The sequence below is a fragment of the Budorcas taxicolor genome, chromosome 9 (assembly GCF_023091745.1).
Source record: "Budorcas taxicolor isolate Tak-1 chromosome 9, Takin1.1, whole genome shotgun sequence".
In the NCBI taxonomy this organism is placed as follows: domain Eukaryota; kingdom Metazoa; phylum Chordata; class Mammalia; order Artiodactyla; family Bovidae; genus Budorcas; species Budorcas taxicolor.
In genome coordinates, this window is record NC_068918.1 from 17,149,453 (window position 1) to 17,166,100 (window position 16,648).

At 44.1% G+C, this 16,648-nt stretch overlaps 1 protein-coding gene across 1 annotated transcript; it reads right to left on the reverse strand.

Moving 5' to 3' along the window:
- Positions 1-333: 333 nt before the first annotated feature.
- HEY2 (hes related family bHLH transcription factor with YRPW motif 2) lies at positions 334-10,457 on the reverse strand. Its single transcript, XM_052645660.1, has 5 exons — positions 10,375-10,457; positions 8,367-8,445; positions 8,144-8,227; positions 5,526-5,607; positions 334-1,240 (listed from the first exon to the last, which is right to left on the reverse strand). Exons 1-5 carry the CDS (start codon positions 10,455-10,457, stop codon positions 555-557), a joined length of 1,014 nt encoding a protein of 337 aa, XP_052501620.1. The 3' UTR covers positions 334-554.
- Positions 10,458-16,648: the final 6,191 nt, after the last annotated feature.

Consider the following 16,648-nt stretch of genomic DNA (forward strand, 5'->3'; position numbering starts at 1 on the left):
CAGCAATCCTTTTGGCCAATAAAAACCTGCTGGTTTCAACAGAGTGCTCTTCTCTTGTATTGAAGTATCTGCAGCCTAATGCAGGACTTCTGTCCCTTATCCTTTCTTAACCCAACCTCTACACTCTTCTTTACTTGTGCAATATTGTATGTTCAAAAGAAAACTTTACTAGCTCAGGCACTTATGAAACACAAATATTTTTTCCCATCTAGTTTCAAGAGAATTGAGTCAGGTCATTTTTCTTCCCCAATTCAGACATCCTGATGCACTGGCTGGATGGTATGGTCCATATATTTTCCAGGAAACTTCTAAATGGAAACAAGTGTGAAGTTTTCAAAAGTTGCTGATGTCAAGTTACAAATCGCCTTAAACCAAAACAGAGGAAACAAAGATAATACCACATTTCCACTTGTGAGGTTTGTGTCTCAAACAGCTTTACTGTTCCTTTGCGGGTCTGCAGACATCTCTATGGCTACTTCCACGGTTGCAGAGGTTTTAAGCTGACTCGGAAATGAAGGACATTCAGTTGCTACTGCGAGGAGTTCCGTGAAACCTTAAAAAGCTCCTACTTCTGTGCCCCAGGGTCGATAAGGTTTACTGTTTGTTCCACTGCCTGTCTGCTGAGGGCTGGACGTGGCTGATACCGACAAGGGCGGGCTGATGGCTGTGGCAGCTGCCACGGCGGCAGCTGCGTTTGGGGGAAGCATGGGGAACGCCCCAGCGAAGGACAGAGGGAAGCTGTGCGCAGCTGCGGTGGCCGCTGCCGCGGCCGCGTGGACGGTGGCGGAGAGGGACAGCAGAGACGTGGAGAGAGGCGGCACGCAGGGGGCGACGCTGCCCGTCGCGGGCATCCGCAGGGCGGAATCCGCGTGGGCGAACGTGGCGGTGAGGAGGGCGGAGCCGTGGGCAGGAGGCACTTCCGACGTGGTGGACAGGCGACAGGGCGTGGACTCCGAGGCGTGGAGGCCGTTGGGTTGGAGCAGGGCTGCCGGGAGGTGGTGGAAGGCCGCCGCCCAGTGGTGCGGATGCAGGGGGTGATGGTGGTGGGCCAGGGAGGAGGTCATGGCCGCCGCCTCCCGCTGCGAGGCGCACGAGCTGAGATGCGAGACCAGGCGCACGCGCAGCGGGTCGGAGGAGTCCAGGCCTTCCACCGAGCTCAGGTACCTCGCCACTTCGGTTAAGCACTCCCGGAATCCAATGCTCATGAAGTCCATGGCAAGGGCGTGTGCGTCAAAGTAGCCTAAAAGGGGGTTCGAGCACAGTGCGGGCCAGGAGAGACAGCGAGGGAGACAGAATGATAACCATTAGGAAAGTAAGCACCGACTACGTTCCACCCTCTCCTTCAGAGATTTAAGTACAACTAGGAGAAGGCAATGGGACCCCACTCCAGTACTCTTGCCTGGAAAATCCCATGGATGGAGGAGCCTGGAAGGCTGCAGTCCATGGGGTCGCTGAGGGTCGGACACGACTGAGTGACTTCACTCTCACTTTTCCTTTCATGCGCTGGAGTAGGAAATGGCAACCCACTCCAGTGTTCCTGCCTGGAGAATCCCAGGGACGGGGGAGCCTGGTGGGCTGCCGTCTTTGGGGTCGCACAGAATCGGACACGACTGAAGCGACTTAGCAGCAGCAGCAGCGATCCTTTCTGAAGATGTTGCCAGCTATTTATGGCCGTAATTTTTGCAGACGTTAAGAAAGTGTACTTTGCAATTCACATGTGTGACAATTCTGGTAGTGCTATACACTACAGCTGTTCTTGCAACCAAATATCACAGTGGGGGTAAAAATTAAGAACATCTGTGTTTCAAACACTTCCAGAAAAAAAAAAATGGTGTCTCTTTTGTATGGTGGGACAGTGAAATTCTCTAGTAAACTTTTGCACGGGTATTACAGAGGACCAGTCTCTCTGTCTCTGTCACATGAGTTAGAGATTAAAGGGTTTATCGGAAACATCCTCACTCCCTTGGCATTTGTAGCAGAGATGTGAAAAACACATAACCAGATTGAGGACTTTGTTAGAAATGTGCTAGAACTGCTTAATAAAGTCACACATGCTTCGTGACTCGTGGTGGTTTTTTTTTTTAATCGACAAAATGAAAACGCCATTCTTTGTATGAAAAAAATTTAAAGAAAAATGATTTTTTAAAATGTGGTTACTAATTTGAAGATCGGATTTTTCTATCAGGTAATAATATGAGGCTCCTTGGCTGCCATGAGGTTACTATAACTCCTAGCTTTCCTGAAGTTCAAATATAAATTTATTTCAGTGGTTATCTTAGTTTAAGTTTTTTCTGGCATTTATTCAAAAAAAAATGTATGTTAATTATGTCCGTGTGTATGCTTGTACCCCTACACATAAGGTTATTATCATAAAAATGGCTAAAGTCCATCACATTTATGAGAATCTCTTTTTATCCAAAGATAATACATTAGAAGAGAAAATAATAACATCTGACTAGTATCAGTTCCAATTTAGGGTACTGATAATAATCAGAGATTTGGGGAAATGTCACCACTTTGAATTAGTGACCTCTAGTATGTACAAACACATCCTTCTCAGATTTTTTTTCTCATTTGCAAGTTTTTTTAAAACACAATTTTCAAATTAAAGTGTAGTCGTCTCACTTTGGGGATGTGTGTATATGTAAATGACAAATATCACATTCAAACAAGGTTATTTTCATCTAAGGCATTTACTGTATTATCTTTTTTGTTTTTGTAGATCAAAGTATTACCTATTTCATTTATCATCTATTAACATTTAAACTAACTTATTCTGTAGTTTGACTTTGGAAAAATAGTTGTCACAGTATTCAAAGTTCAAGAGCTAGAATTCCAAGAGAAACCTGGAAGTCCCCAAAAATAAATTTGGGGAAAATATATATACATAAGATAGTAACAGCACAAAGCTGACGTAAGAGAAAATCATGAAATGTGGAAGATAAGCAACAAAAATCATTATCATCCCAGGCCTTCAGCACAGTTAGCCATAAAGCCCCTGACATTTAGGAGGTAAAGTTCTTCCTGAAGAAGATGTCTCCAAAGAAAGATTTCACATTAAGTGTCCTTAGGGTTCTCTGTAAGGCTTTGCAGACTTCTGACTTCCGTGAGAGAAGGGAGGTAATCATCAGAGTAGACCGAGTCCAGAAACCCAGAGGGATCTAGAAATTTAGGTTACTCTAAATCTTCTCTAGAAATTACTGCCTTAGCAAAACAGACTAAAGAATAGATCAAAAGAACTGAACCCCAAGAGCTTCCAAGAATTTTCATGAGTAGGCACAAAGTAATTGAAATTGGTGATTTGCTGGCTATATATTGTTGCACATGGCTAAGTTCTCTGTTGCATCTTAAGGCATATAAATTATATAATTCCTGTTCTACTGCTGAATGCAGAGGGAAACCACGATGAGCAGCTGTTTCCTGTGACTGGATCTTGGGCCAATAATAACAGCAGAGGGGTCCATGCCACTTCCATCACTGCTCTATGGGCTTTAAGTGACTAAACTCACAACAACATGGTGAAGTGAACACTCTCACTGTCCTCATTTTATAGATGAAGAAACAGGGCTTCAGAGAAGGTTAGTAACTTATCCAGGATCACAGAGCTTAAAAAAAAAAGAAAGAAAAAATAGCAGAGCCAGGATTTGAAACCAGGCAACCTAACCACAGAGTCTCTGCCCTTCGCCAGTACATTCTGAGGCCCCATACTTGCTGTGAGTCTAACAATTTGCGCCCACACTGCCAGCCCCTCCTCCCCCCAAGGCCCACACATTCTCTGGTGAGGTGACCTCTCTAATGACCGGGCAGTCAGGCGACTTGTATGGAACTTGCTCGCAAATGTCTGTTCACAGACTATTTTGGGACGGATTTTAGGACTGTTCAGGTAGCCCAGAATAGCAACCAAGATGGAACTTCGTTTTTATACTAAGGCATAAGAACAATATTACTCTTTAGAAGTATAGCTCATGCCAGCTATTTGAAACGCTGATAATAATTCTTAGCTTTACAGCTAACAGTGCCAAGAGAGGTAAAGCAATCAAACAGCTTTCCCCTGCAGCGTCTCTAACTCAATCAGCCTCCTAATATCTTGAGGTAGCACGTGTAGAGACAGACTCAGGGTGCTGTGGGGACCCTTGAGAATTCAGTGCTGCTAGTACAGGCCTCCACATATAGGTCAGCACCTCTGTCTCAGTTTAAAGGTGGGGGCAGTGGCTAAGCTGGGCTGGATCACTGGCATCTACAATTTCATCCAGTTCTCTATTATGTAAGAATATTTGCATGCTTTGCGGAGGGTTACATTTTAATGAGAAGAAATCACAATTCCATACCCATTCAGTATGTTTATTCATGCAGGACGGTTCCTTGACCAGGGACAACAGAGGGTAAAAAGTCACACTGGGCGTGAGGGCATCTCTTTACCACGATCACCCTCCACCTGACATAGGTAGAAAGACGCTCAGAGCTGATGTTCCACAGGTCCTCGGCTGGAGTTAAATACTGAAATACTTGGGCACCAATTGGTAAACAGCTCTTTCTCTCCAGTGCCCTGCTTCTGCCCTGATCTAGGGAAAATGCTGGTACTCTGCACTAAAAGTTAATGCTGAACAGAGAGAAGCCTCTAGGGTGTAGCTGCAGGGCTTCGTCTTTGTGGTACCCTCTCCTCAACCAGTTATCAAATATATGGACTAGCACCCTTGGGTAAGACAAATACCAAAGGCCTTCTTGAGGGTGAAAAAGATACAATGGGCAAAATCAAGTCTGAGTGATATGTGAGAAGTAAGATAATGAAATCTGAATCAATCAGCGTTCAGGATCTCAAGTCCATTTATACCATGAAGTGAGGGTCTGTCCCTGAGACCCCTGGACTGTTCTTCCCTAAATCACTATCTGGTACAGAATACATCTCTCCATGGCACTGGGCCAGCGCACCTGCTCCTGTTTGCTCTCTGCAGGAATGACTGTTCCATCAGTGATTTCCAGGACAGAGATTCACTACCTGCACTTGAAATGCTCTGTGTGGTCTAAATCCAAGACCAATCAGAGTCTGAAAACAACAATGAAAATTCACTTCTTTTGGAATAGCTGCATGATACTGAGTCCTAGCCTTGATTTAATGGGTGGAGGGGAGGATGGTGGGGGAGAGAAAGAAGAAGATAAAAAGATTGCCTCTAACCTCCTGTTTATGTTTGGATGTTTGTGTGTTTGTTTTGTCTTTGGTACAAATTCCAGCATGTACTTCTGAAAGTCCCAAACAAATCTCTGACCAGGCTGCTGTGAATGAAGCCTTACTCCCACAGTACTATGAAAGCAAACACAAGCCCAGGGTCAAGTGCTTCTTTTGTTCCAGAAGTTCTTTCCCACGAGTTCAATCCTGCCATTAGCATTGATTTCCACGGCTTTAATCTGGGACCTCCTATCTCAGCTTGTTAAAGAACTGTTCAACTATGACTTCCTTACAATCTTAAGGAGAAAAAAATGAAAAGAGAAAGGCAGAAAGGAGAGGAGGAATGAAGTCACCGACTTACCTTTACCCCCAGTTGCCTGCAGCATCTTTAAGTGATCTACTGTCATTTGAAGTATTTCAGCTTTTTCTAACTTTGCAGATCCCTGAATAAACAAATAATGAAGTCTCATAAATCCTATGGAAACAAATTTGGAACAATTTATCCTGAATGTTCATTTTCCCTCCCACTAAGAAATTCTCAGTTTAATTTTTTCACAGAAAAAAAATCTGAACTCCTTCCAAATTTCACATGAAGACATTAATTATGTCACACCTAGTGACAGATATTTGCCATTTTAACTCTTAAAGAATAAAAGGCATGATAAGTAATTTTTTTTATCACAAAAACAATTACACTAAGATCACTCCACCCAAACTATTACAACTGCAAAATTCTCAAACTTTGCATGAATTTCTGCCCTAGTTAATAATATACTTTATTAGGCGAGATAGAATAGTCTTCCCTGGTGGCTTAGATGGTAAAGAATTCACCTGCAATGAGGGAGACCCGGGTTCGATTCCTGGGTGGGGAAGATTCCCTGGAGGAGGGCATGGCTACCCACTCCAGTATTTTTCCCTAGAGAATTCCATGGACAGAGGAACCTGGCGAGCTACAGTTGATGGGGTCACAGAGTTGGACACGACTGAGCAACTAACACTATAGGGCAACTGACACTTAAAGTCTGGATCAGTTGAATCCAACTCTGGAGCAAAAGGAGATAGGATCTCAGCAAATTATTGTTAAAAGCATATTTTTCAAAAATAGAATTCTAAGATGCCTTTAAGGTAATCCATACTACACTACTGTAGGTAGTACCAAAAGTGCAAAAAGGGAGACTTTCAGAGTTTTTTTCCCCAATAACTACCAGCAGGTGTCACTGTAAATTCCAAGATCATAAACAAGGAAGCATAATCTACCTCTTCATCTAGTAAGCATCGAAAATGCTTACGGATATCTGAACGCTTTAAAACGGCTCTTAATAAAACTGTCTTGGAAATATATTTTATGCCCATTCCCCCATTTTAAGGCACCTCTGGAAACCAACTGGAATACAAATGTGCCACTTCAAGCTGTCTCAGAGGGCTGTGGGTGGCTTCTAATTTCTTGGAAGAGCAAAATAATTAAATCAGTATGTTTTCTTGAAAAGGAAACTGCAGTTTATTTCAGGTTCCTATGCTTTACTTGTTTTGTGAAAACTGTCAGCACCCAGTACATGGTGAGAGTGCCAGAGTTATTTAAACTGCTCAAAAGCACACTCTTCTAATCATATTGTGACACAGCCAGCTCACCAGGGTTGGTCGCCAAGCTCAGCAAATGGGAAAGCCTGTGTTTATGGTAACTAACTGCCAAACTACTGAGGTCTGCTTTTAAGGTTTGTTTTAAGTCGACAGTTAAGGGGGAAAAAAAAATCTAACAACCCTCCCTCCTCCCCCAAAAATCACTGAACTGTTCCTTATAACTGTAGACATTTCAGTACTGAAAGTAAAAAATGTCACTGATTACTGATATTTTCATTTTCAGCATGTTGTGGGAACTGCTACTAATCAAAACTACAACTTGTCCATTATATTTAGCTTATCAGTTTTAGCATACAGAGTGGGTGCCTTTTTTCTTTTAAAAATGTATAATCAATAACATACGACACCTTGTACTTCTGTTCATGTTCAATTTTTCCATGAAGATGAACAGGAGTTTCAGTGAAAGTGACTAATAACAAAACTGCAGTTTCTGGATAATTTCCAAGGACTTTGTGGGGCTTGCTTTATAATGTTTGTGGTTCATGAAACAACAAAGTGGAATAAACAAACAATGGATGTCTTATATCCTATTTGAAGTTAATTGAAAGTATAACATCTTCAACAAGGGTATGATGCCATGCTGTTTGAAAGATGCTGTTAGAACTCTGACCGTCAACCATGGAGGCCGAGGGAAAACCACAACGTTTCCAAAATGACAGAGGAAGATTTAAACATTTGGCTTCCTACTGTATCAAGTGTGCAAAATACATTTTCCTTTTTCTTTTTTTGGTAAACAAACACTTGAATTCTGAAAAGGGGAATTTATGGCTAGTTTGATTTTTACCAAACTTTCACAAATATGCCTCAAAATAAACATGATTCTATTAACCCAGGGATTAAAAATGAAACCAAGTGGTTTGGTAAATAAATTTTGTTAGTACTATTATTTAGGAAATAGAACGAGAGATGTTACTTCCTTGGCTTTGGCTATTTTTTTTTTTAATAAAAAAGCTTACTTAAAAGAATACTTAAAAATAGTTTGAGACAAAAAATGAAATTTCACGTAGATATCTTTTCTGGTTTTTTTTTTAAGAAGACTACTACATACAGCTCGGTTTTAAACCACTACTGGTATTCATAGAAAGAACGGAGAAAGCATGGACACGTTACCCTGAAGGGGAAAATAAGCTAGAGAATGGAAATGTTTTTCAACTTCATGATGGATTATGTTTTTAATAGTTTTGCCACAACAAAGCATTTTATTGAAATAGCTGCTGTGTGCCAGATCAGGGCACATACACCATTATTTTAATGAGCTTTAACAAGAACCCACATTCCCAGATGAGAGAATTAGATTTTTTGAGCTCTTTGGTGGGATGGTCAGGGGTGGGGGCAGCTTACTTGTTTTTCAAAAGCAGTTGGCACCAGTCGTCTCAACTCAGATAAACTGTTATTTATCCGATCTCGACGCCTTTTCTCTATTATCTATCCCCCAAAAAAGCAAAACAACAAGAAAAATTTATGAATACACAGATGATGAAATGATTCATAACAGAAAAATACAACTGCTACACGTTAGGCAGGATTACAGGAAACAAAAAGAAAAAAATAAAAAATCACATACCCCTCTCCTTTTCTTTCTCGCCATAATCTGAGATGTTGTTGTTGGCGAATTCGACCTAATCACAGAGCTAGTACTTTGCCTACGAGATAAGAAGAGTTTCTCAGGTGCTGATTGAACATAACAATTGTTTCTTCTGGGTGCTTGAAGGCACCCACGAAATAATTGAGAGAGAGAGCATTGCTCAGATCAGTGTTATTTTATTTTTCTTATTCTTAACAAACTTTGCTTTCAGCTCTTTCATATCTTTTCAGGAAAGAATCATGCCATTTTTTTCTTTTAATGAGTAATGCAGATGCCAAATCTACTGGCAGAAAACATCTCTAAACTTTTATTGGTCTCCCAATGAAATACTTATGGGCAGTCAGGGTGAGAAGTTAGATATTAGTACTTCCTAGTTCCACTCATAAATGTTTCTTAAAAGTCAGCTAATCTCTAATAGCATCCCTCCTCCTCCCTGAGGTCAGACCCACTAAACAAAGCAATGCTATTGTAAAATAAAGGCCATGTTTAGCAGTATTATCAAACAGATATACAGTCACCGTATGTCAAACTGCTGTTCCTAGATGCAGTCTTTAAGATAAACAGAAATTATCTTACTATTTCAAAACTCCAATTAGTCATACAGAAAAAAAAAGACAAATTCAATGTTTTCTGTGTCAATTTTCCAAAAGAATGACCCCAAATTAAATATGCCACCAAGAGAAAAATTAAAATTAGATCAACTATTAGGTAAATACTTTACTTTGAAAATAAAACTCTAGGTGAGTATCTCAGCCTTCAACCTAAGCTTAAAACTCTTGAGTTGTAACCCATCTTCAGTTTGCTAATAAAAAACTATTTTGTATCAAAAGTTCAATCAAATCACTGCACTGTCACATAATTTTTTATGATACATTCTAGTTGGTCTCTGTTTCTCTTCATAATTCATGGATACTCTGCTTTTTCATGTTCTCAAATTCTCCAGGTTCCTGTTATTTGTTCTTTCATTTTAGAAATGTTGTGCACACCAGGTTCTTATTACCTCACCTTCTCACTTCTGGATCTTATTTCTGAATTAACTGTTCCCCTCATTCCCACCCCTTCTCAACTGGTTTCACCTTTCACACATCTTTTGTTTTTCAGATCTCATTTTTTTAAGATGACACACTTCAATAAGATACTTTGGAAACAATATTTCAAGTAAATATCTTTGCTTCTGCTGATTCCAGGCTAAGGTCTGTACATATTAGAATAATATTGAAAGAAAACCAGTTTTCCAAAGGTAGAAAGAATTTTACTCTTGAGTGACAGCTGCAGATAAATAATTAAGGAGCTTCTGGGGATGCCAATTAGAAGCAATTATCATTTGACCCGCCTTGGCATTAAAACGCCTCCATAACCTCCCTCTGTCACTGCAGAGTGGAGGTCTGGCTTCTGTGATCACGACCCCCGATCTTTTCCAGACTTAGGAACAAGCAGTAAGAGAGAGGATGCCCGAAAGACTTGTCACTCACACCTCCGTCAACCAAGTTACACTCGACCAACCTGGAAATCTCAAACTACTTAGCCTTGCCATCGCAAACTGCTTTAATTTCTTCAAAAAGCAAGTCATCTTTTAGCATCTTTAAAAATTAAGTCTTTTTTCTCCCCCCCCCCCTCTTCGCCTGGCCCATTTTGAAAGTGCTCCCCAACACAATTTCGGTGGCGGGTGCATCGCGGGGTCGCCCAGACGTGCCAGTCCCCGTGCCCAACGCTGACAGCCGGGGGACCCTCCTTCGCCAGCCCCTGCACACTTCCAGCCGCGTCCCCCGTCTTCTCGCCCCACCCCTCGAGTGCAAACCTACATGCCTCGCCCCACCCCAACACGCGCTCCGCGAGCGCCCACCACTCAAAAGTATTCCAGGCAAAACTTTCCCCTGCTCGGTTAGAAGGCGGCGGCGAAGAACCCTGGGATGTCCAACGAGCCGCTGGTACACAAAGCTCCCCGATGCCTCGGGCTCCGGACAGCTCCCGCCGAGCCCGCGCTCACCCCGAGTAATTGTTCTCGCTCCCCACGTCGATGGTCTCGTCCATGTCGCTCTCAGAGGTCGTTTCCTCGCAAGGGCGCTTCATCGCGGAGAGGACCGCGCGGGGCGCAGCCGGGCCGGAGCCACGGACGCCGAGCGGGACGCAGCGCCCTCCCTGCCTTCCTCCTCCCGCCCGCCCTCCCTGGGCCCCGGCAGGCGCGGCTCCAGCGGCGGCGCGGTCAGCTCCTCGCGGCTCTTTCCCACGCCGCAGCCCAGCCCGGCCGCAAGAGCCGGCGCCGGCCACGCCTCCCTCCCCGCGCGGGCGGGGCCCCCTCGCCCGCCACCCGCGCGCAGGCCCCCGCCCGCTCCGCCGGGCACCGCCTCCCCGGGGGCCAGCGTGACCTGGGATTGGCTGAGGCGGAGGGGCGGGGCCGCGCTGGCCAATGCGGGCCGCGGAGCTCGGGCTTGAGGCGTGGGAACTCGGCCGCGCCTCGGCGGCCCCGGAGCTGAGCGCGGGTGGGGAGGCGCCGCGGCGAGCGGGAGCGCGAAGTTGCTAACCCTAGATAGGGAGGCGCGCGGACGTGGGCACGGGCGCCGGCGCGGGCGCGGCGGGGGCGGGCCGGAGAGGGGCGGGCTCTGGACCTCGGGTTTTGGCGCTCCTCCGCACCCCGCTGTCTGCCCGTGAAGTTTCAGCCCTGTGTTTAAAGAATAACCCCAAGCGCGTGGCTGAGTGTGAGCGAACGTGTGTGACGTCGGGAGGCGCCGTGGCTTAACCGAACCGCCCCACTCGACTGTCCCTTGTCTGGACCAAAACTGCTGACTGATTGACCCTGGCGGTCACATTTGCCCTCTGGGGTTTTTGGAAACCCTAAATCAAAGTTGCTTTTCTCCCTGGCAACTCGCACGGCTGCTTCCGCGGCCTCTGGGCCGAGAACAGATAAGGACGCGAGTTTCCCCGACCAGGTACTTAAACCGCTGGCGGTCTGAGAGGCCACCAAATGATTTTCGATTTGCTCTGAATCAGTTCTTTCCATTTGGCCACCCGGGCTGTAGATCCCGCTGAGTAGACCTTGGGTCGGAGTTGTGTCTACTCTGGTGACAGGAAGGACAAATCAATGGTGCGGGTATTTTAGGACACAAGTTTATTAGTTTTTTCAAGTTCGAGTTTTTCGGGCTTAGATGATCCAGATAATTGCAATTCTCCACAGTCTCTGGTTTGGGTAGTCACAGCGGTAGAGCTAATTAGAATCCCTACGTGAAAGAAAAGAACAAAAATCGGGCTTGGAAACTTGTTTTCTAAAAGACGAAATTCGTGTCCAGTTTTTTGTGCATTGGACTGCGTCGGTGTATATCATTCTAAATGTGCCCTCAAAACACGTTTTCAAGCTGCTCTTTCTCTCCATGATCTGAAGTAGTATCTTTGGAACCGGCGGCTACGCGGATGTGTCTGCGAGGGCAGCTGGCGGCGGTTTGCCTGCCCAGGGGCCGCGATACCGGGAGGTGGGCGCCGGGTCGGTCCGGGTCAAGCGGAGACTGCAGTCATCGCGTCCGGGCAGCTCTGTGCTAAGTGTGGAAAAGCCTCTGAGAAAGGGGCGTCAATCAATCGCCAGAAGCCTGCGCCACGGACGGATTCTTATTTTTCTGGGGATCTGCTTAGGGTGTCCCTCTCACACTGCATTCTCTCTCCTCACAAGACCGGCGCGGGGCGGGGAGGAGAAGAGGAAGGGACGCGACTTGAGAAGGCCGAGCCCGGGCGGGAGCTGGGCAGGCGGGGAGCAAGAAGGACCTGCAGTCCGCCGGTTAAGCCCTCGTTAAACCACAAAACCCCTTCCCCACAAGCCCTCGTCTCTTTTGTGCGGTCCCCACCGCGGCGCCTGCAATAACCGTGTGAACAGAAACCCGAAACGTTTCATCCTGACTTCTGAAACTTAACACCCGGCAAAGCACAGTCTCGGGGAGGTGGGGGGGGGGGGGGGAAGGTGGTGGGGGCAGGCCGGGCGGGGCCTGATGGGGCTGGACCGGGTCAGCTCGGGGCCGCGGGGGACTGTGACCCCCCAGCTCGGGTGTGGGCTTCTGTTCTGTGCGGGTCTCCCGGCCTTTGCTTCGCTGTCGCTCGGCTGCCCGAGCCCGCTGCGGGGAGCCGAGCGGACTCGCGTCCCTCCCGCTCCGACCTCCCCCGACGCCACTCGACTCCCGGTCCTCCAAGCCCTTCTAGGATGAGCGGGTGTGCGCGGGTGGCCAATCGCTCTTCCCCGGCGGGTGCGCCCGAGTCCAGTCTGCACAGGCCACTGGGGGACACATCGCCTCCGACCTGCGATCTCAGCCTTCACAACATTCAGCGAAGGCTGCGCATTTTTCTGAAAGTGAATGCCTACAGGTGCCATTAACCTTGGCCACGCGATCAAATTAGCGGGCGCTTCCAAACGCCCGGGGTGCAAATTCGTCATTGAAAAAAAAAAAAGTTCTTTCTCAATATACGGCTGCATTTAATTATAATAATTGCGAAAAATTGCAAAGAGGGAAATGACTGGCTTGCAATAAAGTTGCAACTGGTTAAAGTTTTTCCGTATTTGTCTTTGAAGACTTAACCACTGTACCCATGTTATAAAGAAAACTATGGCAAAGACGTTCGAAACGCACACGCGGATTTAATATCACTTAGAAATACTTTTAAAACCAAAGAGGGTCGTGTTTTAAAAGCATTTGGAATAGTGTCTGGTATATGGTACGCGCTGTATACGTCTGTTAAATAAACATGAATGTTTAAGGCAAAAGACCTCGGCAAATTAATAATATGCTCACTTATCTGCAACATACTTAATCGTAACTAGGCAGCACGAGATTTTTCAATTAGGTCTTTTATTTCCCTTAAGTATCCTATTTGCCTATCCCCTGGTTAGGCGCCCTAACACTGAAAGACCTTCTCGGGTCAGAGGAAGAGACAGAGGAGATGCCTTAAAACACACTTAAAAACGGTGGTGAATTGTCGCGAGTCAGGAGATGGTGGGGAGCGGGCCGAGGTGTAGGGGTGGCGTCTTCGGAGAGAAAGAAAAAAGAATGAGAAAACCACGGGATTTCAAGCCTCATCGCTCCTCAGCGACATCCTTTTCAGCGAAAGTTGGTTGAAGGCTTAGTTAAGAACTTCGGCAGAAGAAAAGATGTCTGCGCGCAGAGCAAACCGCAGTTCGTTCTTTTTCAAAGATTTGTACAATGAGATAATTAGACCGAAAGATGTGAGGAACTTCCCTACAAAGAAATGCCATTAGGAAGGAAAGGCCAGAAAGACAAATCTAAACGAAACGGAGGAGGGGGAGACTCAGCTGCCTTCTCGAAATTGGTCCTCTCGTCCCTTTTGTTCCTTCTGTGATTTAGCTCACTTAATGACATGAGTGAGATGTCCAATGCCGACATCTGGAAACATCAGACTCAGTGGTACCCATCCTCCCCAAGTCTTCCCTCAACCATTTAATATAAAGTTGCAGTTTTTGCACCTATATACGCCTGGCCACCTTGACCCTGTTATTTCTTGTCCCACAAAATTTGAGTCGTTGCATAAATTAATGAAGTGATTGCTTTGCAGCATTCTAAAATTCTTCTTTCAGCGTTTTTTGGAAGGGATCTGGGATCATTTTTTATTCTTGGTCTGCTTTTTTCCTCATTAGAGCCCTCAGATTTTTCAAGATCAGTGATTATACTTCCTTATTTGTTGCTTCAGTGTTTGGGTTCACTAGAAAGTCACTAAGGCATGATACACTTTAAAAAATGTTTTAGTTTAACTTCTTAGTGAAATAAAAGCAACCCTGTCATTTAAAGACCCTGTGTTAGTCTGAGAAGGCTAAGTGTGCATAGTTCAAATTGAGAAGTCTAATATTTTGCCTTTTGGGAAATATAGTTATTTACACAGCCTTCTCTTGCAAATGGAAGACAAGCAGGTCGCCTACATGTGCGTGCTAGTGTATTTGCAACTGTTGGGGCAGGTGACCCCCATCTCCAGGCAGCCTTGCTGGGCTGGCTTCTCTGACTACAAGGTTATTGTGAGCTGGCAACACTTTATAGTGTGTGAGAATGCTGCACCCTGAGAGTGAAGGCCAAGGGCAAGATCCTTGTAAATTTCAATCGCTTTTCCAACATTTCCAACATCAGGCCAGCAGCAGGCAGGCCACCCTAGGGTCAGTGTGCGACTGGTATGTATTTGCAAGCCGGTAGAGCAAAACAAAGCTGAAAGCAAGGGCAAATTTAGGCCCACCAACCTTGAAGTCATCTCTAAAAGGGAACTGCTTTACCAGTTAACAATGATACTTGCCTGGTTAGCCACACAAACTGCGTTGTATTCCTTGGTTTGACCCAGTAGGTACTGCTTATTTGTTACATCAGAAGCTTTAAGGCAGGAGTCTTAAGACCCCAAACCCCCTTTCTTGGGAGTTAGAATGTTTAAGTTGATCTGTTATTAAGGGGCAATTTATTTAAAAACTTTTATTTCATGAGTGATATTATTAGTACTTAGCACATGTCCAAGTATAAAGGCTGGTTTTATTCCAGGACCTGTGAAAAGAGGGTTGTATCATTAAGTAATCAGTTTTCCATATTCCTGAAAGCAACAATCAAAAGATAACTATACTGACTATATTAACTTCCTCTTTGTGAGGGTTAACTTGATGTTGGCAGGCTTTTCTTGTAAGAAAATTGTTTTAAATTTTCATTTTATTGAAGTTGGTTTGACTTACAGATTTTTCCTCTCTTATGAATACAGTAAGAATATTCACTCCTCTCATGGACATCATTTTTTAACTAACTGCATCCACGTCCTCTAGGCTAGAACAGTGCCTAACACCTAATGGATACACAACAAATGGTTCGGAATGAATTTCTAATTGAAATGAATGAATGCTTCTTTCCATATATATATATAATCTATTAGATACCTCAGAATAATAAAATGGAAATAACCAACTGTGAAGTGAAAAATCATGAAAAAAAAAGAGAATACATTTAAATATGAGCAGGAAAGCATTTGTTATGATGGGCCATTAGTTCACCCCTGAGCTTCCTGGCAGCCAAGTCAGAAAGGGAAACATAGTGAGTTTTCTAATTCTTATAATCAGAAAAGAGAAAGCATATTATGTGTCAAAGAAAACTTTATCCAACTGCTAAATTCTAAAACAACTACATGATTGCCTTGTTCACAGGTTTTAAGATTTAATTTTGTTGAGAACAATTATTTTCTTTATCTAAAATTCTTCCCCAAGTATCTACATTAATTATTACATGAACATTCATATGATGTCTAAATGAAGATAATAATTTATCTCCTGCTAGCTGAATAAGTCATTTTCTATGCTCTCAAGGTTAATAAAGTGACATTAATAGGACCAGTGTCTCACAAAGTTACGAAAATGTGGATTCTCCATAGGAAAATTTCTTTCAGTTTTAGAAAAAATTAAATCAAAGATTCCTGGATCTGGTTGGTTGGCATTACTTGATAAAAGTGAAAGAGATTCTACAGATTTCTGAAATAGCAAGTCCTATGGAAAATTTTAGGACTAAAAGCATTTCCCACTAGAATGCAGACCATGTATATTTTTCTTCACACTTTTATTAGAATACTTTTATTAGATGTGTGCACATTTAGGCCCTTATCTGTTTATTTTTAAATTGATAGAGAATTTATGGGGGAAAACACCTCATAGATTGAAATAAGAAGTTGCTAATTTTAGATTTATTATGGAAAAATATAGGCTATTTTTGGACCTTCATGCTTTGTAAGGCTATTGAAGTAGTACTTTACAAGAAACATAGAAAATAGCCAGTTTTGGCATCTATTGGTTGAGCCGACAGCACCAAAGTTTTTTTCTTGTTTTTCTGACTTTGCTAGGTCATGTCAGTCGTGTCTGACTCTGTGTGACCCCTTAGATGGCAGCCCACCAGGCTCCCCTGACCCTGGGATCCTCCAGGCAAGAATACTGGAGTGGGTTGCCATTTCCTTCTCCAGTGCATGAAAATGAAAAGTGAAAGCGAAGTCGCTCAATTGTGTCTGACTCCTAGCGACCCCATGGACTGCAGCCTACCAGGCTCCTCCATCCATGGGATTTTCCAGGCAAGAGTACTGGAGTGGGGTGCCATCGCCTTCTCCGTTTCTGACTTTAGCCTTTAAAATAATTTAATAATGCTATAATATATTGGTAACATATGACTAAAATTTTTTAGAGGTAGATTTTGGTTTTAAGTAATAGCTCATTCTATTCCCAGGAAATGAATAAAGCAAAATAACAGTTCTGTGAGCAACTGCAGTATTCATCA